Source organism: Megachile rotundata, chromosome 1 (assembly GCF_050947335.1).
Source record: "Megachile rotundata isolate GNS110a chromosome 1, iyMegRotu1, whole genome shotgun sequence".
NCBI lineage: Eukaryota > Metazoa > Arthropoda > Insecta > Hymenoptera > Megachilidae > Megachile > Megachile rotundata.
In genome coordinates, this window is record NC_134983.1 from 8730921 (window position 1) to 8755868 (window position 24948).

General features: G+C 36.7%; 1 protein-coding gene across 12 annotated transcripts in view; it reads left to right on the forward strand.

The window, feature by feature from the left end:
* LOC100880704 (agrin) overlaps positions 1 to 24948 on the forward strand; it is a 656625-nt gene that overhangs the window by 623316 nt on the left and 8361 nt on the right. For 11 of the 12 annotated variants that reach the window (XM_076532486.1, XM_076532494.1, XM_076532499.1 and 8 more), the window contains 14 exons: positions 1802 to 1896; positions 8596 to 8725; positions 8836 to 9069; positions 9735 to 10031; positions 11352 to 11501; positions 11781 to 12041; positions 12765 to 12911; positions 13349 to 13585; positions 18927 to 19121; positions 21081 to 21254; positions 21816 to 22155; positions 22687 to 22914; positions 23164 to 23768; positions 24076 to 24487. In XM_076532486.1, the coding sequence (XP_076388601.1) occupies positions 1802 to 1896; positions 8596 to 8725; positions 8836 to 9069; positions 9735 to 10031; positions 11352 to 11501; positions 11781 to 12041; positions 12765 to 12911; positions 13349 to 13585; positions 18927 to 19121; positions 21081 to 21254; positions 21816 to 22155; positions 22687 to 22914; positions 23164 to 23768; positions 24076 to 24487 (3505 nt within the window). The remainder of the gene's footprint in view (positions 1 to 1801; positions 1897 to 8595; positions 8726 to 8835; positions 9070 to 9734; positions 10032 to 11351; positions 11502 to 11780; positions 12042 to 12764; positions 12912 to 13348; positions 13586 to 18926; positions 19122 to 21080; positions 21255 to 21815; positions 22156 to 22686; positions 22915 to 23163; positions 23769 to 24075; positions 24488 to 24948) is intronic. The other variant, XM_076532492.1, reaches the window with a different exon arrangement.

Below are 24948 nucleotides of genomic sequence, written 5' to 3' on the forward strand. Positions count from 1 at the left end.
ACATTCTTGCAGAACGAGCACAGAAATCCAGCTATTTCTCTATTCTCTCTCACCTATTACTCTCACCTTCGTCTACTCTCTCACCTTCGTCTCACAGACAATTTCAGCTTTCCCGTTTATAGATAACCCAACAAGACTGCAGTCATCGACACATCGACCTCTCGGATTTCAATGAATTCCAAAGATAACTTTGCTCGAATCTTGTCCCGATAGCGATCCAACCCTCCGCTCTTCTACCCCGTTAACCCTTTCAACCCGTTCTCTTCTTGTTGCTCTCGTTTGCATCCCTGTTCACAAGTCCCTCTCGATCGTTTCTCCTTCGTAATCCCTCGATCTAAGATCCACTGAATCTCTAACCTGCATCTTGAAATACATGCAGTTATGCAAATACCGGACGACAATCTTTATTAACCTTTCGGTTCTGCAGCCATTTACGTAAATTGGGAGGGATCACGGTGGACCTAGTTACATCGAAATGCTAACTGGATAGAAGTTGCACGTTCGAGTTCAGGAATTTACGGGTTTCGCTTTTTTTGCTATTGCACGTTTCCTGATTTGGATATCTTCGAAGTGAAGTTTCGACACAAATTTGAAATTTGGAAGTTTAGAGATTTAATTTCGGGGGTTTTCAGCTGTTTCGGAGAAGAAATTTGAAAATTTAGATATAACGGTTTGCAAATTACCAAATTTCTAATTTCTGAATTTGAAGAAATTTCTGACTTCTCCAAATCAGATTTCTAAATTAGGAAATTTCCAAATTTACTAATTTACCAATTTCCCAATTTCCTAATTTCCCAATTTACCAATTTACCAATTTACCAATTTACCAATTTATCAATTTATCAATTTACCAATTTACCAATTTATCAATTTATCAATTTACCAATTTACCAAATTACCAATTTACCAAATTACCAATTTACCAATTTACCAAATTACCAATTTACCAATTTACCAAATTACCAAATTACCAAATTACCAAATTCCCATTTTCCCCATTTACCAATTTATCAATTTACAAATTTCCCAATTTCCCATTTTCCCCATTTACTAATTTATCAATTTACAAATTTCCCAATTTCCCAATTTACCAATTTACAATTTATCAGTTTACCAATTTCCCAACTTTCAACCTGATATTTTTCAATGCAGTTATTTCGTTATTATCAAATCCGAAAATCTTCGAATTTCCAAACATAGAAATTTCTTTCAACATCTTCCTATTTGTAGTATATACATAATACACACATGTACGTATGTAGGAAATACGTACAGTGTTTTATAAACTAATTACAAAAATTGGAAAATTGCACCTACAAGTGAAATTACATGAGATCGTTCATTTACCTACGGTATCTCACCCTAACGGAGTGAAATCGACTCCCGGTCATATATGAGCATTTAATAGTCGTCGGCTATGGTCGACGATAGTACGGAAAGGGTTAATACTAGTTTGAACGTCAGCCAAAAGGCGTGTTGCCGAACTGCAACAGGGTGAACGAGGTCGGCCAGTTTATAAGCGTGTTGCTGGCTGAAATTACGGAAACGGAAGGAGTTCGAAACAATTCAGCCGCGACTGGTGAATTAGTGGAGTGCGAGATATTGCAGGATTCGGCTACGATTTTGAGCGGCCTTCTCGGACCCCGATGACGAATAGCCCTATTCTGTTGGCAGTCTCGCGAACGCAATTATCTACCTTTGAATTGTCTCAGAAGGCTCGTGTTACGGGAAATGAAGCGTAATTTCGAGTTGGAGAACGTATAAGATTGTTAATCGATGATCGTTTGTAATTTGTTTATAGATGGCTGCGAAAATAAGAAGTGCGATTACTATGCGGAGTGTAAGAGCGACAGCGGAGGAGAAGCTAACTGTGTTTGTCCCACCAAGTGCGATACGGTAAGTGGTTGAAAAAGATTTTTTAAATATGAATTTTATCACTGTACATTTAAAAAATTAGCAACTTAATCTACAAATTTAAAACTCAGAAAATCTACAAATTCAGAAATTTATTCCTTAAGTAATCTTGAAGTTTTGGAATTTTGTGTCCTATAATGCATAAATCGAATTTCTTTAAAAATGCAGTATTACAAATGCGTCACAGAAATTGAAGAAATAATCTTCAGAATATTTCTGCAAATTTAAAATCCCGAGTAATTGCATTCATAAGCGTACACGCTTTAGCAGTTCCTCGGAAAGCAACTAAAAACATAATTTTTAAAGGGAAAAGTATTCCGTCGAGAGGCGAGTACACACTCATCCGGCTAATTCTTAAAGTATATTAAAATAACTGAGTTAATTCTTATCAAAGTAAGACGAGACGCATCGTTAAAGCTTGATTATTTGATCCTGATTTTCCAACTGACAAATCCTTTTGTGAAATAATAATTTTAATCCCACTTTCCAACGAACACTTCCATTCCTTTAATGAAAAAGAAACGAAGTTACGTTGCAGTCCCAAAGCGATGCAACTGCAGTTTTTCTTCTATTAACAACAAAGGATCAAACGTCTTTGCAAAGATGTTTTAAGAAAAATCTGTTCGCGATATCTCATAAATTATTCGTAACAACCGTGCAATTACGCGAGCGATTACAGAAAATTCGAATCCACCTGCCGTTTATTTATAATAATAACACTTTATCGAACCGCAGCAAGTTAATGCGCCTGTACAAATAAAATTGTGTGCCTCGTGGCTGAAAAATAGCAGATGCTGTTATCTAAATGACTAGCCGTAATGCGACCAGGTAAAGGGGTCATTTCAGATAACGATAGTTATTTATCCTGCACCATTTTCTGTTCTACATAATGCTTTTACTCTCGAAGACAGCATTCCGAGAGACCTTATCAACCAAACCTTATCGAAAATAGGGATCTCATCGAATTAACAAATTCCATCAACATCATCGGAATCTCGTATGACCCGAAGCTGAAATTTCGATAGATAAATGACGGTTCTGATATCATTTGGTAAAAAAGCATTCTGTCGATCGATCTACGAAGCGAAATGATCGTCGTTAAGCATAATGAAGCATGAAACGTGCCGGCCCCCTCGGCCTTCACGTGTTCACCAGCATTTGTGGTGTTAAGCCCCGCTCGTTAGCGCCGGCCTAAGTAAAATATTCATACTATGATGGATGTGCCGTCGAGTATATATACAACGAAGCCAGAATATGCGGTTCATGCACGATATTTCGCATTTCCGTTACGCTACACGCTGTTACGTCACCAAGTAATGAACCATTCGTATTATCAATATGGATAGCATTTCAGATTCATTCGTATATCCTTCGTTTTCGAACAAAATTTGATGGGTGTCAATGAAATTAGGAATTGTAACATGTTACATATCGTGATAGGTGAAATTTCGTTGTTTTGCATGAATTGATGTTATTGGTAATGGAGTTGATTTGGTATTGGCGTCGAAAGTATGTTTGTTTGATGAAAATTTTGTGTAAGAATTAGGAAGAGATTTTGGAGAGATTAAAGAATATCTAGGGGCCTAGGGAAGTCCAGAGACAGTATAGGGAAAACATAGAATACTAATTACTCCTTATTTTCAACATTTTATATTTTCAAATTTACAAAGTGTGAAATTGTGTAATGAGTTTTTAATATTTTCGATTTCTAAATGTTCAGTTTTCCAAGTTTTTAAATTTTCAAAATTCTGCACTTCCAGGTTACAAAATTTCCAATTTATTGTCACATTCCCCAATTACCAAATTTTCAAATTGTCAAATTTCCAAATTCTCAAATTATCTAGTTCTAAAATTATCTAATTCGTATATTATCAAGTTTTAAAATTTCTAATCACCAAATTCTGAGGTTCCCAAATCCCCAAACTTCCAGGTTTCGAAATCCCAAACTTCTTAAATTTCGGAATCCCTAGATTTCCAAATTCTCAAATTACCAAATTACCAAATTACCAAAATAAAAAATTACCAAATTACTAAATCACTAAATTACCAAATTACCAAATTATCAAATTACCAAATTACCAAATTACCAAATTCTCAAATTCTCAAATTACCAAATCCTTAAATACCCAAATCCCCAAATTCCCAAATTCCCAAATTACCAATTTCACAAATCCCTAGATTCCTAAATTCCAGGATTCCCTGATTCCCAAATCCCTAGATTCCCAAATTCCCAAATTTCCAAATCACCAAATCCCCAAAAACCCTAATTCCAAAATTCCCAAATTCCCAAATCCTTAAATCCCCAAATTCTCAAACAACTAGGCTCCCTAATTCTCAAATTATCAAATTCCCATATTATCAAATCCCCAAAGTTTCCATATTCTCAAATCCCCAAATTCCAAAACTTCCAGAGCCCCAAATTTTCTAAACCTCCAAAACTTCCTAAAATCCAATGTATGCTCCAAAACACACTTTCGTGGAAAATCACTCTACAGAAAAATTCTCGCATTCCCGTATTGTTTGACATACAAATACATTTTTGATCCACCATACATCATAGAGTCGCGATAAAAACCCGCCAACTCTCCGAAGATTGGATCAAGGTTCTCGAACGCTGGCCGGCCAAGTCTTTCGAGGATCAAAGAACGTAGTATCGATTGTTGAACGAGTCTCTGGAGCACGGGGAAAAAGCTCGCTAATACCGGTGCCTAGAAGATAGACTAAAAGAAAAAAAAAGGGAGACGGAAAGAGGAAGATATAGCAGGAGTAATCCGCGTCCCAAGGATCTCCCGAGGCGGACAAAGTAAAATTTCCCCGAGCAGAAATATTCATTGGGAATGGAGAACACGTCAGAGCCCTCCGAGATATCGTTACCCGTCGAGACTTCCTTCGTCGATTCCTGAGAAGACACGCGGCGTAGAACGATTCAGAAATTCACGGATTCGTGAAACGTCCTGCTGACAAAACCACGAACAATTCGGACGGTGCGATGTTCAGGGTCGTTCCTGTAACTGCCGGGCTGCGCATGCTTCTTTTTCTAAAAGCCTCGCAAAAGTGGTCGGACAGAACCAACGCTGGAAGTTACGTACCGCCTGGCCCTTGGAGCCATCCAAAATTCAACGACGTCAACGTTAAGAGAACGTTTATGGGAAAGACAGACGCTAAACCATCAACTTGAACGACCTTTTTTCGAGAATACGTGCCATCGTTTCGTGAAACTACCGCGAGACACCCATTGAACGGAGTCTTTTTCCTTTTAGTTATTTCGATCGACAATATTGTTACTTTTACAGATTTTTTTAGTGGAGTTACGTACAAACTTGTTTCTTTTTTTTAATATTATTATTTTGCATAGTTACAATTTTTTCTTGCTGTTACGGAGCATTAACACCTTCACAATTTTATGCACAGTTGTGTAATGACAGTTAATGAACTGCTGCATACCTGATTATTCTTACAATGTGAAGACAAGTGAAGAAAATTAAAATGGTACACTATACATTTCGCTATCTTTCTTTATGCAGATTATAATTAGAATTGAACACAACATTCAATGGCAGTGAAAATACGAGTCTAGTTTAAAATATCTAAATTGTAATGTGCGTCATGAATCATGAGTGATATTGGGGGTCAAGGGGTTAAGTGTGATGTGAGTAATGTATCTTGGTATGAGATTCTGTTGTTTGACTATTTGAGCAGATTTTTAGATCCCTAAATTTCTACATCTTCAAGTTTATATGTCCCCAAATTCCTACAATCCTAAATTTGAAACAGCTAACAAGAGAAGTTAGATCTGAAACATGTAAAAAGACAAGAAGTCATTTAGGGAAGTTACGAATATTAAAGAAGGGTTTTAATCCACTAGGGGTTGTTTTCGATCCTACAATATCGGGTAGGAATATTTAGAAGTTATGACAAGAAACGTGTAACGCATCAGCGTAATTTTTCGTGTAAGATCGTGAAAAATTGCCCGCGTTCTCGTCTTAAACGCGAAATTACATCTTTCCCGCACGGACGCACAATGTTCTCGCGAATTTGACGCGTCAGCGTTCCACAAGCACGGAAAGGACTTTCGAGGAAAGATGGGATGAAAAGGACTGAATCGGAGCACGGAGAAAGAGATGAGGGTTAGGAGCATTGTTTGAACTGCAAACGAGGAATATCGCAGCGTCCCAGACCACCCTCATCCTCCCGTGAATCCCCTCGTAATTGTCTCGTAAATTACAATAAGAAGGAAGGAAGTGCGTATCAACTTGCCAAGGAAACCAATTAAAACGCATCCAGCTACGGTAAATGTCTCTCGGAGCTTCGTTATCCTATTCTGCTCGTTGCTATGAAAACAAATCTATAATACCGTTAATCAGTTGAACAAATTCAAGCGAAAAACAACGTTATATTCGTATCTCACAGCTAAAGTTTGCTTACCACTAGGTTTACGGGACACGTCAAACGCATTTCGAATTTTTTTTAGGAAGATTGCAAAAATCGTTCACATTTTTATTTTATCTCTCGTACTGACTTTTATCCAATGAAATAATTTTGTGTAGTAATAAATTTTGAATAGTTTAAAATTTTGTAAGTAAATTGAAGATTATTCTTCATTTATTATGTAGTATCGAATAGATTCCATAGAATAATCGATACCGGTGAAATTTTGTTCTTGAAGGAGCAAAAACTTCGTTAAAAGGGAAGCTTTGAAGAGTTAACATAATGGATTACTCCTATATTAAATAGCAGACTTTAATTAAAGTGAAGGAGATAGTTTGAATCATTTGTTTTCTCAAAGGAAATGAATATTCCTTTGTAGAATACAATGGAAGAAAGTTACAAATTTTTAAAACACGCTTACGACAAGGTACTGAACTTTTACAGTTTATTCTGAATATTTAAATACCAGTGTGTTTTAATAGAATGTGATATTCGTTATCTACCGTCTCACAGACAAAAATTCCGCAAAGTCCGAAATTGCGATTAAATTTGATATATTTACGATTGTACACGCTGTTCGAATACAAGCGAAAAACGCTCTCGGGAAAGCAGTAACTAACGCATGCGTGAAAGCAGCATAATAAGCTGAATAGCACGATCAAGGTAATTAAGTTTTACTCCTACGTATTATTTTCTCACCCCTTGTGTACTTACCTACACACGTCCATACGCTGGTGTCGCAGTGCCTCTGACAGCCATTGCGCAACAAGTGAAAAACGCGTGCAATCTTGTGTCATTTTATGGTTTGTTGATTTTCTTATTATTGTCTGCTATTTGAGTACTAACATTCGCGACATACTTTCAAATTATACCCTTTACCTAAGTACACATGACTTAAATTCCGCTTAATTTTAAATGTATAAATGTACAAATTACATTCTTATATTTTTTTTGCTAGTATGTAAGGATAAATATAGTTTTTAATTTAAAAGAATGAATACTTTATTGTTTTTAAATTTTAATAATTTTATGTTTTTTAATTTGAAATTTTGAAAACTTTTCGTGTACCAATCATTAGCGTCTCAAATAATTACGTGGATTATGGAAGTTTATGATGCAGGGTTGATAAAGCTTACGTGTGATCATGTGATTTTGAGGCATGTGATCAGTCAAAAGTTAAACCGTATTATATTACCACATTCTGAGGTTTATAACACGGTACTTTGTACCTTCAATTTATTAACTCTAATCCTCAAATTTGTGAAGTTATGAAACTTCTAAATCCGCTCTCTAAATTACCGAATTTGTCAAAGTTCAAATCCGTAAATTTCCTCATTTATAAATCAAGGTCGCGAAGTCCGGTTATCGAAATAATCGCGCTATCATTATATTCTTTAATTTATTTAACCATGTTCCACCCCTCCGACACTCTTGAGGATTTTATACATAATAGTTCGATAGCAATGCATCATTTCTAATTTTTTTGGAGATTGTCACTCAAGGGGTTGTTCTCAAAAACCACCCCTAAAAATTAAAATAATTTTTTTCCACCCCTTGTGATTAAACTAAAATTCTGAACAAAATATATGTTATGAAGTTAATAAATATCTGTCTTTTCCTTTTGAATGTGTGCGGATATCACAACTCGTTTTCGAGAAAATAGGCGTTAACTCTGAGGGTTGTTATCCCTGTATCTCCCTTATACGACGGGGTAGGTATTTGAAATTTTCTGCAATTGATTTCTGGATATAAAGGAATATTTAGAATGAATAAATATCAAAATTGGTGCGGAGGCCGTTTGCCCATGTTTATCCGGCTAGACCTTTTCTAAATCCTCGAATTCCTATATTGTCAAGATACCAAACTATAATATGTATAAATTTGTAAGCCCCAAATTATTGAATTTCCAAATTTTCATGTGATCGAATCTCAAAGTTATCAAATCTCCCAATGTTCAAATCCTTAAATTCCCAAATTTATGAATCATCAAAGCCACCGAAGTCTTGAATATCCAAATCCCAAAATTCCCAAGTTTAAAAATTAAAAACCTCCGAATTCTCAAATTCCCATAACCAAAATACCAGAACTCCATTCTCAACGTTCCACACCTCGTCCTTAAATTCCCAAATTTTCAAATTACACTCATAAATAGCGTTCATACACAACCTAGTATTTTCCAATGCTCCCTTGGTAATTAGCTCGGAGCGTATATTCAGCAGCGACCTAATCATAAACTTTATATTCTAATTTCAGAGCAAAGAACTTGCAGACGCGGAGAAAGTTTGTGGCTCTGATGGAGTAACTTATGCCAGCGAGTGTGCTATGAAGGTGGCATCTTGCGCTTCTCAAACTCACATCACTGTCAGCTATATAGGCGATTGCGGTAAGCATTTTAATCAGTCTCCTAATTGCCATTCTTGCGCACGAACTTCCTGTTTATCGTCCGTAATATCAAGATTTCGAAACGGTGTAAGGAAACATAACAATTTTCAGAAATGTGTGCACGAGTGCAATGCGAACACGGAGCCCACTGCATGGCAGGAGTGTGCGTGTGTCCAGACGAGTGTCCTGAACACACCGGAGAAGCTGTGTGTGGTAGCGATGCCAGCACATACCCATCCGAATGTGAACTCCAAAGAGCAGCTTGTGGCAGAGATCCGAAATTGCCGGTGTTGCACGTGATATTCTATGGCAATTGCAGCGATCGATTCGCTGTAGCTGCATTAAGTACGTTTCTGACTCTTTTCTCAATCTGATATCACAGCCAAACATTCTTCGATTAATTTTCTTGAAACATGTTGTACGCTTCATCATTCGGAATAATCTGATTTTAATTAAACTTGAGTGTTGACCTCGAGCACCATAATTTACTATAGTCTTCAATGATACAGAAGTTACGAAGGAGAAATACTGACAAGATGTTGATTGAGGAATTAATTGAAGAATTTCTGTTAAAGTTTCTGGTGAAATGAAAGAATTGCGTGAGTATATAACTCATGCAATATGGGGTAGCTTGCTAAAGTACGGGTGCTACATCAGCTAAACTGACAATTTGCATTTTAAAATAAACGTGTAACTTTTCATGTATCTGTTGTCTATATGACTTTTCAGATCAATTGATATTCTTATAACAGTAACACAGTGACTTGTAATTTTTAACACTTCGATACTTGCAAAATTTAAAACTTTCAACAAAAATATGAATATTACCGAAAATTATTAGAACGAAAAAACGTTTGGGCAGAAGTATTTAACACATGGTGTACCACCCTATCAAGCAATCAATATTAACCGCATCACATGAAAATACCTCCGTAGCGAAACTAACTACCCAACGACACGTCGTCTAACAAGTTTAATTACATTAACCGTCCCTTAACCGCATGTAACAGCTACGATGTCGACGCCTGCGGTGGTTCGATTGGCCACCACTGCTGTTGACGTGACCAGCACTCAAGTACGCGAGGCTTGCAAAAACATTAATTGCGATTTTGAGGCGACTTGCGAGCTAGGACCTGACGAGTACCCCAGGTGCAGCTGCAAATTCGACTGCGCCTCGATTTCACCGGAAAATATGCGCGCCGTTTGTGGCAGCGACCTGAGAACGTATTCCTCCTTGTGCGCTATGAAAATGGAGGCATGTCAGAGGCAGCAAGAACTCAGACCTAGACCTCTCGAACTTTGCCAAGGTTCGAACATGTTCGATTTCGTGTTTGAGATATGCTGCTGATTTCTTCGTTTCATAATTCTACGTTGTTAGATTCATTGATTTGTAGATTTGTAGATTCATAGATTTATTTTATTTCTGCATTTTATAATTCTACGTTGTCAGATTTAGAGTTTTTAGACTCATTGATTTATAGATTTATAGATGCATAAAATCTGAATTTGAAATTTTCAAATTCTGTATTCTCAATTTCACAAATTACATAATCTTCTAATGTCTCAAATCTCCAAATTCCTGCATTTCTAAATTTCCAAATTCTTGGATTTTGTAATCCTCCAATCCTCAAAAATCTAAATTTCTAAATTTCACAAACCTTCAATCTCCTAAATCTCCAAATTCCTAAATCCCCAAATTCTCAAATTTCCCAATCCTCAAATTACCCAAATCCCCAGATCTCCACATTCCAAATTTCCCAATTTCTAAATTCCCAAATTTCCTAATCCCTAAAATTCTCAAACCCCCTTTCGTAATCCTCAAATCTTCCAAATCTCCAAATCCCTCAATGCCCTAATTCTCAAATTTCTGAATTTCCTAAACCTCCAATCCTCAAATCGCCAAATTCCCAAATGTCTGAATCCTCAAATCCCCAAACTCCCAAATGCCCGAATCCACAAATCTACCAAATCCCCAAATTCTTAAATTCCTAATTTTCCAATTTTCAAATTCCTTAATTTCACAATCCTGCAATTCCCACATTTCTAAATCTTCAAATCCTCAAATCCACATCTGTAAATCTACAAACCCTCAAACTTGTAAATTTGAAATTTTTAAATCTACCAGCATGCAACCAGAGAATATCATTAGTGAAATTTTTCTGCACGATCCTAATTGTATTGTTAATTATTTCGGTTAAATTATTTAACCACTGAGGTTTGAAGAATTGTTTGAACCTGTAAATTACATTTTCTCTTTGTGTCTACAATGCTTTCTGCTTGATTTAATTCATTAAGCGTTTACTTACTCTCGAATCATAAGGGCGCCACCTTATTATTTAGTCCATGTTAACTATCTAATATTATATACTAAACTAAGCTTTCGTTACTAAATAAGTGTTTAGAACCCTTCAATCCATAAGTAGAGAATTAATTTTAGTTCATAGATTTTAGCAAAGGTCGCATTTTGTAACAGAAAAACATTGTGATTACCCCAAATTTTATTTTTCCAATTCTATATTTTGTTCCTGATATTTCGTACAAGTTATTTTCCTTCCTCGAATATCTTCACCAGAATAAATCAATATCTTCCTTGAAATTGTGATATCACAAATACTTCTTTCACATAGGTATGGAAGTGAAACCTTGCAACGGTGACCCGCCATTGGTGGATGAAGATGGAAAAGAATACGATTGCGGCAATGGACCAGAACGAAGAGATTGTCCCAGCAACAGTTACTGTCATCAAACAACTAAAATAGCTCGGTGCTGCAAGAAAGGTTTGATCGTCTTCCAATATCAAAAATCGGTTCTACACCTGAAATGTGTAACTAACGTGAAACTAACCCAACTCCGTATCTACTCTCTTTATTTAATTGATTAATTTACGTGAAACATGTAAACGTTCCTATTCTACTTTTCTCAAAACAAAGATGAACAGTTAGGTTTCATCTGTAAATATTTGTTCTATAAATGAATGATATTTACATCTGTAAATATTAGTTCTATAAATGAAAAATATAATGAAATTTTGAAGTGCATGTTTATCGATTGTTTAGCTCAAGGTACCCAGGTCGTGAAGTGTTCAGACACTTGGCACGGCTGTTGCCCGGATGGCAAAACACCTGCTCGAGGACCCAATGGCGCAGGTTGTCCTGACACCTGCAAATGCAATAGGTTAGGTAGTGTTTCCGATACCTGCAACCCTGAAACTGGACAATGCGAGTGCAAACCGGGTGTAGGTGACCTTAAGTGCGACAGATGCATGCCAGGCTATTGGGGTCTTCCTAAAATCAGCGAAGGACATCCTGGATGCATACGTAAGATTTATACACTCGTGTCTAATTATACGTGGAATATTCTGCGGATATTAACACTTTGATGACTGCTGGTTTCGTGGAATTTTAATTTAGCATGTATAAACGTTACTGGTAATCCGTTTATTCATTCAATTTCATTAGTATGTTTGGAACATTCCATTAGCATGTTAATATTGAATTACTGTTATGTTTACTCTACATTAATCCTATTAGCTAATAAATGTGAAATTATTAGTGTATTTAGTACGCTAAAAGGTTGATGGCAAAATTTCCCAGTTGGGTTTAATAATCTCTAAAGTAGTTTTCAAACTTTGATGAGTTCAGACTCATGTTTAGAATTTAAAGATTAGGAATTTTCAAAGTATCAAAAAATCATCAGAGTGTAAGAGTTTGAAAATATAAAAAATTTAGAAGAATCAAAAAGTTGTCGAAGTATTAAAAAATGCAAAAGTCCCAAAATTCTAAACCTCCAACCTCAAAATTAAAAAATTTCGAAATTGCTATCGATAGCACAAACTTGTGATATCATCAAGGTGTTACAAATAGACCTCCAAAATGACTTAAAAATTTCATTATTCTGATACTAGAATACAATAAAATAAAATTACAATGAAATTGTCGAACGTATCACTATACAAGATTAATTTATACCATTTTAATAGTTCAATCCCTTCAATATTATATTTCATAAATTAACACACAAATGGGATTTATTTGTTTCAGCGTGCGGGTGTTCACTCTATGGCTCTGCCAGAGAGGACTGCGAACAAATGACAGGTCGTTGTGTATGTAAGACCGGCATACAGGGTCACAAATGTACAATATGTACAGATCACAACAAGATGCTAACACCTACTGGTTGCTATTCAGGTATCATGCAAAATAAGACAACGAAGAGACATTCAATAACATGATTTTACACTTATTTCTATCTTGATAGGGTTTGCATTCTCCAACTTCATAATTATTATATTCATATTCCTATTATCAACGAGATATTACTGTGATCATCAAATTGTTCGGTTAACATGTTGATCACCACAGTAGAAACTTTTGTGGTCACACTATAAAATCAAAGACACTTGAATTTCATCTCTTAGCCTCATAGTCCGTGTCATCTCAACATTAAAAGTTTTCAAGAGTCCCATCGTCTGTCTTTCCTGTAAACAGTTTAACTGAATTTGCACCACCGGTCACATACTATGACAAACCGACATGGTTGACCACGGTGATCGACGCGTTAAGAAAATAATTTGAAAAGAAAAAAAGTTGAGTACTAAAGAAATGAATTTCGCGTTTGCTTGCAGTGGACACAACACCGCCGATACCAACGTCCTGCAACGAGCTGGAATGTTATTCAGGTGGGCAGTGTTCAGAGATCGGTGGTCCACATTGCGTCTGTCCGTCTTCTTGTCCATCGGACATACCGTCGGCACCAGTTTGCGGTAGCGACGGACAGACATACGACAACGAGTGCGAACTTAGGCTGTACGCTTGTCGCCACCAGGCAGACGTGGTCACTCAAGCTTTTGGCCACTGCAGAGGTGGGTTTACTGAGCGTACGCCGTACAGGCCGCCTTATATTCTGCATTACTAAACCCATTAACCACCGGGAACACTTTTAACCCTGGAACGGCTTCTGGACAGGATTGGATCCTGTGTGAAATGGGCGATCCGCTAACGTTTCTGCGGTGTGCTAACCTGTTTAAAATTTGGCTAATTCGCAGTTTAATTTGTACCTACTTGTTAAGGATCGACGGTTTAGTTTAGGTTCGTTTGTGAATGTTAGGTGACCAGCGAATGCGATTTATTTAAACGATTCAAAGAGGACGTCGGAGCATAGTCGTAACGATTTCGAGGGTAACGTACGAAGTTTAGCATAATTCTCTTGTAGTTAGGATTTATATTAGAAACTGATGGAGCCGGGTTTGCGTAATTTGTTAAGGATCGAATAGGAAGTTGCGAGATTAATAAACTATTAAATAATACAAATGTTTAGGTGACGAAATGAAAGCTCAAAGCTAGGACTAATATCTAACCTGTTCCTTTGTATCCACTACGTGATAATAAACTTATATCAAGTTTCTACTGAGATGTATACCTATATGTTTATAATCCCCTAACACCCGATAAGCTTGATCGCTACTTTGCTTGCTTTCTTCACTAACTTTGATTCACCCATCCTATGTGATTAATTGTTTCATTCAAAATTATTGCACGTTGATAAACAAGAAAGAAAGCAAAGTGTCTGACTCATACTTTCGTTCTTTAGCTCAAATTATCGTTATTTGAACATACCTACAAAAATACAGGGTTATCCTATTTGATTCTCATATTTTCAAATTGAAATAAGATATGAACAATTTATTAATATTTTGTTAATTTACATTTTTGTAAAATTGTTTAATTTAGTACCATTAACTATGAAACGTAATATCATTGATTCTTTAGATTTGTTTTATACATGTAACATGTTGTACATATTTTTTACTATACATACTACCTAATTGATATTCAATTTGATCAGTGACGGCTGCAATATTATTTTCTAGCTCATTAATTGCTCTTAGATTATTACTCTAAAGCGCTCAATTTGGATAACTGTATAGACAAAAGTAAAATTAAGATGAATAAAATTGAAACTGTGGCGTGTTTGCTCAATTTCGTGAGAATTGTCAGAAGTCGAAGATCCAGTCGGTCTCGAGATACGGATTCATGGAATTTCCTTTATCCCAGGAGTGTACTATCTCACTCGTAGGTAAATTCCGGGAAGTTGGTGACGTTAACTCGCGAAACTAAGCGGCAAAGGTGGATTTAACTAAATCACCGTCAACTTCTAGCCAAGTCTCTTGTCCTAAGTGGTCCCTGTGAGATATACCCAGACCCGAGACTTAACATCGGAACCTTTAAGAAACGGTAACGAAACGTCTCGGTTGTTAAGCGCGGTCTTCTGTCAAAATAAATTAGCTCCGTCGAAGTTAAAACCGTCGAACTTGAAACGAACATTGAACCGACCGCTTTTTGATATCGTTGCCCGCCATAAATTCATCCCTGGAGATTCGCTCGGCGTCGTGTTCAACGAATCGAAAACCGTGATAAATTTATCGAACGACGAAGCTGAAAAGAGATTCCCCTTCCGCGTCTATTTTCAATCAATTCTAACAAATAGCCAAATCTTTTGTTGGCTGAAGTATTGTACGGTTCTGCAGTTATTCTCAATTATGAAAATATAAGTTTGAAATTAATATAATTAGAAGTTTGTAATAAATCCAAGTCTGTGAAATGTACATAAATCTACAGACGATGGATATGAATCACGTGAATTAAATATACTTTACTCGCGTATATCATAAATGTTTAAACATTCTCAGTATGGATATGCTATAAGCAGTATTTTAGGGCAGATCTACAAAAGTTTTAAAATTGATCGCCATAATTCGCGGCTATAATTCGCAGCCGAACATTTTATATTCAGAGTTGGGAAATTTATGTGATCGTTACTGAAACTTCGATTTAATAGAACATAAGCATTTTGCGATATTATTTCACGAAATCAGATTTTCAAACTTAGTTATGTTCATTACTTTCTATGTCAAAATCATTTTGTAATACGAACTTAAGTGTACACGACTATTTTCATCGAATTTCAACAGTAAACTTGTAAGTAATATTTATGTTACGAAGTCATGTAACATTTTCTATATTTCAAAGTCTATTACTTTTATAGTCAGCTATTTTTCACTGAAGACAAAAGGTTTGTGGAGTCTTTATCAAACTCTTTTCTATAAATACAGACAGACCTTCTATAACTAGCCATAATATATACATAAATACAATAAAGAGAGAATCGATTTTAATCCTTCGTTGCTTGATATTGATATTCGACAAAATTGTGTCAGATCTAACTGAATTGCATATCTGCCTAAATATTAGTAATTTTCAACTTCTTCTTCGCACAACGTTGCAATATACGTACACATTCCCGTAAGCTTCCCATCTTCGAAATGAATCACATGTCAAAGGGTTAAAACACTGGTACTCATGCGCGGTAAATACGTGTCGAAGAAAAGAACACGAAGAGGCATTCGCAGCTGTCGTCTGAAAGTATCCGAAGAAAGTTCGAAACGTTGAAATCTATTAAAGTCTCATCGTGATTCCGTAACCTCTCATCCCTTATTTTCGATTGCTCGGCCCTCTCGAACCAGCCAGCTTCGTCCTCCATCCACGTCGTCTGGTCCTCTCTCGGCCGCTGGAAGTCAATCTCTTAAAAAGTTCTTCGTCGGAGCTCGTCCTTCCGAGTCAAACATAAATCAGATTACTTGGAGTACGCGAACCATCCATCCCCCGCCCACTGTCTTCGCGAGGAGTACGCTTTACACGGGACAAGGCTCCTTTTTCATCCCGTTTCCTTCCCCTCAGCAAGAACATTCTGCGGTCGAATGAACGTGGGACCGTGTGAGTGACGCCACATCAAAGCTTGTAAATACTGCGTGTCTCCTTCGAGCTCCTTTCAAAATTCCCTACGAGAAAGTACGACCGCCTTTGATGAAAGTGTGAAGTTTCATACGGTTGACTTTGCAAATATAATATTTTCAAGCGTGGTACCGTGAAACGAAAGCGGATGTACACTTGCGTGCAACTTTGGTTTACCTCGGTTAACACAAAGACAGGAAATTTAGGTTAGATTCCCCTCGAATTATTTTTCATCCCTTATCCTACGGTTTTATACAGTGGAGTTATTCATTCATTATTATTCACAATTGTTACGGCATTGAGACAGGTAAAGAAAATTGAAATATTAGGTACATTATGCGGAAATCTTTCTTTCTACTTATTTTGATATTATATGAATTGTCAGTTGTACCGTGACACGCTACAGTAATAATTATTTAGAAAGTTTGATTTCTAGATAGATTGTTAACTAATTACTCATTTACTAAGAAAATCTGAGAAATATACAAAATCGGATTTTACTCGTAATTGCAATTCGTCGAATCGAGCTTTATAAATCCACGAGATACGGCAATAACTCCTTAGGATTTAGATACAGGAACACGATCGAGATTACTCTCGAGCGTAAGAAGCTTACAGAGATAACAGCGTCGGATGGTACATTTCTGAATGTTAAAATGGAAGATTTATTTTTTCGCGGCACATCGATAATTCCATGCAGGGAAACGTAAATAAAAGTAAGAGTGGCCGTCGTCATCGGTGCTCGACTTCGTTCAAAATTCTACGCTTTCAGCGGATAAATACGAGGCTAATCCTCCGGTCGTTTCTTCGATTCTCTTCGTAATATAAACAGGAAAGGGATGAAATAATGGAACAGTCAAACGTCGATAAAGGAAAAAAAGCTCCCATTGAAAAGAGCAATCGTCAGAGCGAAGAAATTCTCTCGGTTCGTAAATGTCGACTCGTATTTCCCGTCAGATTCTACTCCCCGCCAATCGACGAACACTTAAATTGACTAAATCCATTCTCCTCGCTCCTCTCTCCGCGACATCGATTCTCGGCGTGGAAAATATTTTCAATAGGGACAGCTAGCGAGAGAAAATGAGTTTCGCTGTCGATTTTGTCTCGCAGCCGATAAAAGGCTCGATTATATCGAGAGAAATACGACGGGACGATGGTTAGGGGACGTTGGACCGAAAGGTACATACAGGGAGGGGAAAAAATGAAGGAAAAAGATAGCGCACGGCAGAAGTCGTCGAGGTAAAATAATAGGAAGCAACGCTGCAATTGGAAAGTAATTAAAATCCCATCAAGCCGTTTCCAACTGCTGTTACCTGGTCCCGGTTGTCGGCTTCGATAGAATTAGCTTTCAGATTCTCATTATTTAGAGAAAACCTTCGAAGCGTTTCCATTTTATACGTATATTTGTTTTTGTTCGGTCAGCATCGATTTTCTGTGTTCGTATCGATTAAATTAGTTGGATCAACTTTCATAGCTACGATGGCTGACGAGGGCGCCGGATATGGACAAATGGCGTCCACTCTTGGATATAACATACGATTCATCTTTTTTCCTAGAATATATGGAATATGTCGTTAAAATATAAAATGAATAGCATGAAATTTTTTAGATAATACAGATGATATAACAGCATACGATTCATCTTTTTTCCTAGAATATATGGAATATGTCGTTAAAATATAAAATGAAGAGTGAGTATTTTTTAGACAATACAGGTGCGACTAATGACCGTTGGATTTTAATTTACTGTATCTTCCAAGTCGTAGAAATGATCTTTAGTTTAACCTAGATACTATATTCTTCAGCTTCATTTGACTCTTCTTATGTCAAGTGTGACTAAGAAGTAATTTGTGAGTTACATTCACCTTCCCTATTTTTCCACTCTTACCCAGTCGTAAAAGAATAATCCCGTCATCTCCACATGACTTTTTACTTTCTCTTCACATCTCTGAATTATGCAGGATAATTCACACATGACGCGAAGAAAATGTCGGAAAATATACGGCAAATGTTGGAAGATACTTTCTAGAGTACGTAGTGGAACACTTTCAAAGTTAACAAGTTACGAATGTAATATGGAAATTAATTTTCAAAACCTTTAATCTACCAAATTCGCAAGCTTCTTTAGAAACTTAAAATTCTGATAATTTATTCTTTCTAAAAGTGCTATCAATCCATTAAACTTTAAATTTAAATAACAGAACAGGTGATTTGAGTTTATAAAAATTGTCAAAAAGATGAATTAGGTACGAAAAATGTAGCGTTGGTTCGACATTGATCCATGCTTTCAGAAAGCCCATTCGTGATTTTTTGGTCGTTATAAAGTATTCAGCCGAATTTAATAGAATTACCGAAAAATACCGTTCTGTATCGAACAGCCATAAAAGTCTGGGCCCATCGTGCAATTTTCAGACGATCCCATGGTGAATACGGACTTCCCCGCTAAAAGGTATACCGCAGTGCAATATACCCAACCAGCAGCCGCCATTTCTCCATTGTCCAAATCAACTAGACATCTGCTGATACCAGAACCGGATCCACGTTATTATTACACTCATCGAGCACATCAAGAAACCATCACCATCGACAGGGACAATTTGAAACATGGTAAACGTCCATTTTCATCTTACATCTATTCAATCATAAACAATTGTAAATTTACATATTTTCATCTTTAATTTTCCTATTTGTCATTAAGTTTCTTAAATAAATATTATTATCTTGCAAAAATTGTATCAAGGTACAATATTGCATTGTATCAAGTAATATAATCTTATATTACTTATATTTTATTTGTTTTGTCATACACTGCAGTGAAACGAAGAATTATTCTAAATATCATTTACAAAGGTATATAAAATCCAGACATGTGTTGCACAAAGCATAAATAATTGTTGCTTATTTGTTATTTTTGTATTGTACTAATGTGCTTAACCTTTGTGTTAATAATCAAAATGTTTTGTAACAGCGATTATCCTAAATGTTCTATTTAACATGAACTGGACGTGAACGTAAAAATAGGAATCTAGGACAGTTTAAAAATATTCCAACGGGAACTCCATAAATTCATCAACGTCAGCACGAAAATGAATATCACCGGCGCAAAGATTAAAAATGTAAAAGTATTTTCGAGCGGCGATGTATTTTATTAAGGAGTTAAATAGCGTTAGTGGACTTTGGAAATATTACATTTTTGGAAATTTCTGAGTGACTGATAGACTGTAAATGTTCAAATTCTTGTGTTTGTAAATCCTTATATTTTCAAAGTACACGATTATCAAAGTTCGATATCTTCAAATTTTTTCATTTTCAAATTCTTTATTAATTAAACTCCATGTCTGCAATCTATAAATTGCTAAATCCTCAAACCCCTAATTGATAGATCTTCAAGATCTAAATCCCCAAATTCCTAAATTCCCTTTTCAACTCTTCAAATTCTTAAATCTCCCGAATCCTAAATTGCCAAATACTCAGACCTTCCAATTTCCAAATTTCGAAATTTCTAAGTCGTCAAATCCTGAAATCTCCAAATTGTCAAGTTCCCGATCTCTCAAATTCGCAGATTCACCGTGTCTCCAATTCCCAAATTCCCAAATTCTCAAATTCTCAAATCCCCAAATCCCCAAATTTTCAAATCTCCAAATTCTCAAATCCCCAAATTATCAAATCCCCAAATTCCCAAATTCCCAAATTCTCAAATTCTCAAATCCCCAAATCCCCAAATTTTCAAATCTCCAAATTCTCAAATCCCCAAATTATCAAATCCCCAAATTCTCAAATTCTCAAATCCCCAAATCCCCAAATCCCCAAATCCCCAAATTATCAAATCCCCAAATTCTCAAATCCCCAAATTCTCAAATTCTCATATCCCCAAATCCCCAAATCCCCAAATCCCCAAATCCCCAAATTTTCAAATCTCCAAATTTTCAAATCCCCAAATTATCAAATTCCAAAATTCTCAAATCCTCAAATTCTCAAATCCCCAAATTATCAAATTCCGAAATTCTCAAATCCCCAAATTCTCAAATCCCAAATTCTTAAATTCCCAAATTATCAAATCCAAAATTTCTAAACCCCCAAAACTGTCAACCCCAAATCTCCAACCACCATTTAAAAATTTTTAAATTAAAAACTCTGTAAACTTCTACGTCGAACACCTCATTATTGCTCGTATCATGCCTCCCGATTAACCTGAGCTCTTCAGTGCACACTTGACCTGCCCATCACCTACTCCCTTAAACGTAAACCCGATCGATATTGTTTTCCAATTAATTTAGTATAAATACCAACTTCTAAAACGAACGCCATGATACTCCGAATTTCATGTAATTAACAGTTTCAACTGACACTCGATAAATGGAAGAAAGTTCCACTAGATATAAACGCAAACGTGGATAAGTAAATGTCTCCTCGTATGTTGCATCCGTAATCCGCTTAGCGGTTAATTCTGCATCGACTCGGCGTCGATAATCGGATAGATAGCATATAGTGTCATTCGTACACCACTTTTTTTCATAAAGGAACGAAACTGTAGGCGGACATCGATTCAACGATCCCGTTTTTCAGGAGTGGCTGCAGCGTATCGACCAACCCCGGCAACGATTCGGGTGGTCACCGCGTTGCTGGGCGATTTATGCACCGATGACAAGGATTGTACTATACCCAACAGCGAATGCTCCAATGGAGGATGCATTTGTTCGGATGGATATGCTGAAACTAGCGATAGACAGGAATGTTTTGGTAAGTGGTACCGAAAACAAACTAAAAGTACCGGCAATACAATGATAAAAAAGGCGAAGCAATTTTTGTATAAACGTTACGTTACGGTCTGCTACTTTTCAGTATTATTAATGTAGAAAATTTGAACTTAAAATTAAGAGACATTTAAAATCGAGAATTTTCAAATTTTTTAATTCCTAAAGTTCAAGTTCAAATTTTCTACATTAATAATACTGAAAAGTAGCAGATCGTAACGTAACATTTATATGAATTTGATGACATCGAAAATCTAGAAATGTCAATATATAAAAATTTCACTTCGTCAACATTAACAAACTTAAACTCGATAATCGTATAAACCTTAAATGTACAATTTTCGAGAATCTGAGAATTTGAGAACTCCCATCAAACATTAACGTCGAAACAATGAAGAACATCGAAGTTACGCGCCCTGATTAACAAAGAATATTAATCGTCGCATCACGGTACACTATGGGTTCGATAACAAAGTTCGCGTTGAACGCGTTTGAACTTTCTGAACGTTTGATAGCTTATAGAAGAATCTAATTGACCTGTTTCCAGCTAATTACGTGCCAGTAACACCGACCGAAGAATTTCGTGCTTGCCTGTCGTATCCATGTCACGCGACATCGACGTGCATCGATCTGCCGAGCGCTACATTCGTTTGCATGTGTCGTCCGAATTACACCGGCCTATTATGCAACGAGGAGATCAACAAAAGGGATTACAAAGTGCCGTCGTTCGACGGCAAGAGCTACGTCCGGATGAACAGGTTGAAAGCTTACCACAAGTTTAGCGTCGAGGTCGAGTTCAAGACGTACGCCGACAATGGGATTATACTGTACAACCAACAGAAGAGCGACGGCACCGGGGATTTCGTCTCGTTGGCCATCGTCGACGGGTCGGTGGCTGTTATCCTGTAAATTAGTGCCAAAGACACGGAATTACCGTAGCTAGAGCCCCTGATACGTTATCTATTCTATGTCCTGGCTGAATTGGTAGCTCAAGGCCATTTAATGTGGCTAAATCCACGCGTACAGTTTACCTATTCCGTCACTTTCCTCTTCGTCTCCTTTTATGGGACAAAAATGTGTAGTATATAGCTCTGCTTGTAACAGAATAATTTATTAGAATTGTTCAAATTTGGGGTTCGAATACCTGTGATGTCCAAGTCGATATGGAATTCAAATATTAATGGGTCTACGTTCGAATGGTATACAAAGTACTTGAGATTTATTACCTAAGTAATTCAGATTTATTTTAACATAGGACTTCGTGATATTAATTATAGGACATTGTTTAGATCCCTTAACTTTCCGCACCAAATCTAACTCCTCTGTCATTTGATAGTGAAGGATAGATAGATAATTATTAATTACTAAGTATTAAAAGGAAGTTACTAGTATTGTTTCTGATGTTAATTCTTTTGCAGGCACGTGCAGTTTCGATACAATCTAGGAAATGGTCCAGTGGTACTGACTGCACCTGAAAGAGTCACCATGAAAACATTCCATCGTGTAGCAGCGAAAAGGTACCATAAGGATGGTGTTCTAATTTTCAACGACGGAGAGGATGTTGCTGGACAAAGTCAGGGGATGCTGAAATCGTTGGATTTGAATCAAGACACGTTCATCGGGAATATGCCCACAAATTACTCCAAGTATGTATCACTTATTACTTGTGTCGAAGAACCCCATTACTGTACTTTCTTCACATTTTATCATCTTTACGTTTTCAAAGTAAAAATTTATACAAAATGTGTTAAATACATACTAATTTCTCTGTATTCTTCCTCTTCTTCTCTTGCAGTAATGATTACCAATGTCACATTTTTATCCATTTTATTATTTTCTTTACTCCGACATATGTGATTAAATAAGAATATTACCAAACCTAATCTTTGCCACAGGGTATACGACAACATCGGAACCAACCACGGCTTCCTGGGCTGCATCAGAAAAATAAAAATCAACCGATACAGTGTCGATCTGCACGTGGGTCACGACAAAGACATCTTAGAAACATATCGCGTGAAAGAATGCGGGGAAAACGCCTGTGCAAACCTGCCCTGTCAAAACGGCGCAACATGTCAGCCAATTTTCGAGGAAGATCTCTGCAACGATCGCGAATGTAGAAGAATCCAAAGACGAGGAAAGGGCAAGGACAAAAGTGGAGTGAATATCGTGCGATGCAAAGGTACACATTGCACGTCGATCGATCAACGAAGGTCGAAAAAGAACGTGAAGAGACGTTGCGAGGCTCCGAAGTGCGATTACGATTACGATATGGATTATGAGAATAGTTTCGAACACGGCAATTACGCAGTCGAGAAGTACGAACCACCTGATTATAGGTGCATCTGCCCACCTCAGTTCACTGGCAGGAATTGCGAACAATCGTTGGATCCGTGTTTGGGCGAACCGTGTCAACATGGAGCTACGTGCGATATTCTACCTCAAGGTGGATACGTTTGCAAGTGTCCGCCTGGTAGAACTGGAGAACATTGCGAAATTTGTGAGTAAACATTTTTGTGTTGTTAAGTTTTGATTACATGTGGTCTACTTCAAATTTTTACTAAATTATAAACCACCCTATTTCTATCAAAGTGTAAACCTGTTCAAAACTCTCGATAAGTCGAAAGGTCCATAACTCAAATATTTGAGCTGTTGCCCTCAGATTCGATTTACCGAAGTTCCATTGCAGTAACCTTATCCCTACACCTGGGACTTGAACAATATAAATTTGCTTAAAGTGTCAATTTTATCCTAACATCGCTTCGTCGTACAAACATGGTTCAGATATAACTTTCCCTGTATTGCAGTGGATGCCGAATTGACGGAGCTGTTAATACCTCAAATGTCTCGGGACGGTTTCCTGGAACTACCCTGTCTCGAGGGTGTTGCTAAAGCATTCTCCATAGAACTTTGGTTCCTTACGCACGCCAGCGACGGATTGCTACTTTACAATGGCCAATTGAATAATGGACGTGGTGATTTCATTAGCCTGAATTTAGTCCACGGCAGGCTGGAGTTCAGATTCAATCTCGGAAGTGGTATCGCCAATATCACATCCCCCGATCCCGTCACGCTCGATACATGGCATTGTGTTAGAATCAGCAGGCTAGGTAGAGAAGGTGTTCTGCAATTGGATGATGGAACTGTTGCCAGAGGACTGTCTGGAAGTCCTTTGACAGAGCTTAATTTAGAAATGCCACTCTACGTCGGTGGCGTCAAGTAAGTTTCAAAATCAAACTTTTGTTTCTGTGAAACTTTTTAATTAACGCTATGGAACACTTATTTACAGAAATTAATCGGTAGAAATTTTTGTTCAGAATAATTGTAAATCGATTTCATCTCAATATTTCATTCCTCATTTACTCATTTATCATCCAGAACATCCATAAACTTAGGCATTCGTCTGTTTGATTATTGATTTATCTGTCTAAATATTGATTGGTCAATCAAACTCGAATTCATGTTCCTAATTAATAAATGAGTTAAACCTTTGCACTCGACATTTGGTTTAATGGAACAATTCTGAATAAATCTTTAGTTAACTCCACAGTATTTTGCACGTGGTAAACGCGAATCAAACAACAGTAATGACTAATAAAAAATAATCTCAACTGTCAAACTTTTCAACCAGAGTGTTTTGGAATTGCCAAAAAATAAAAATGAAGTGCAAAGAGTTAATG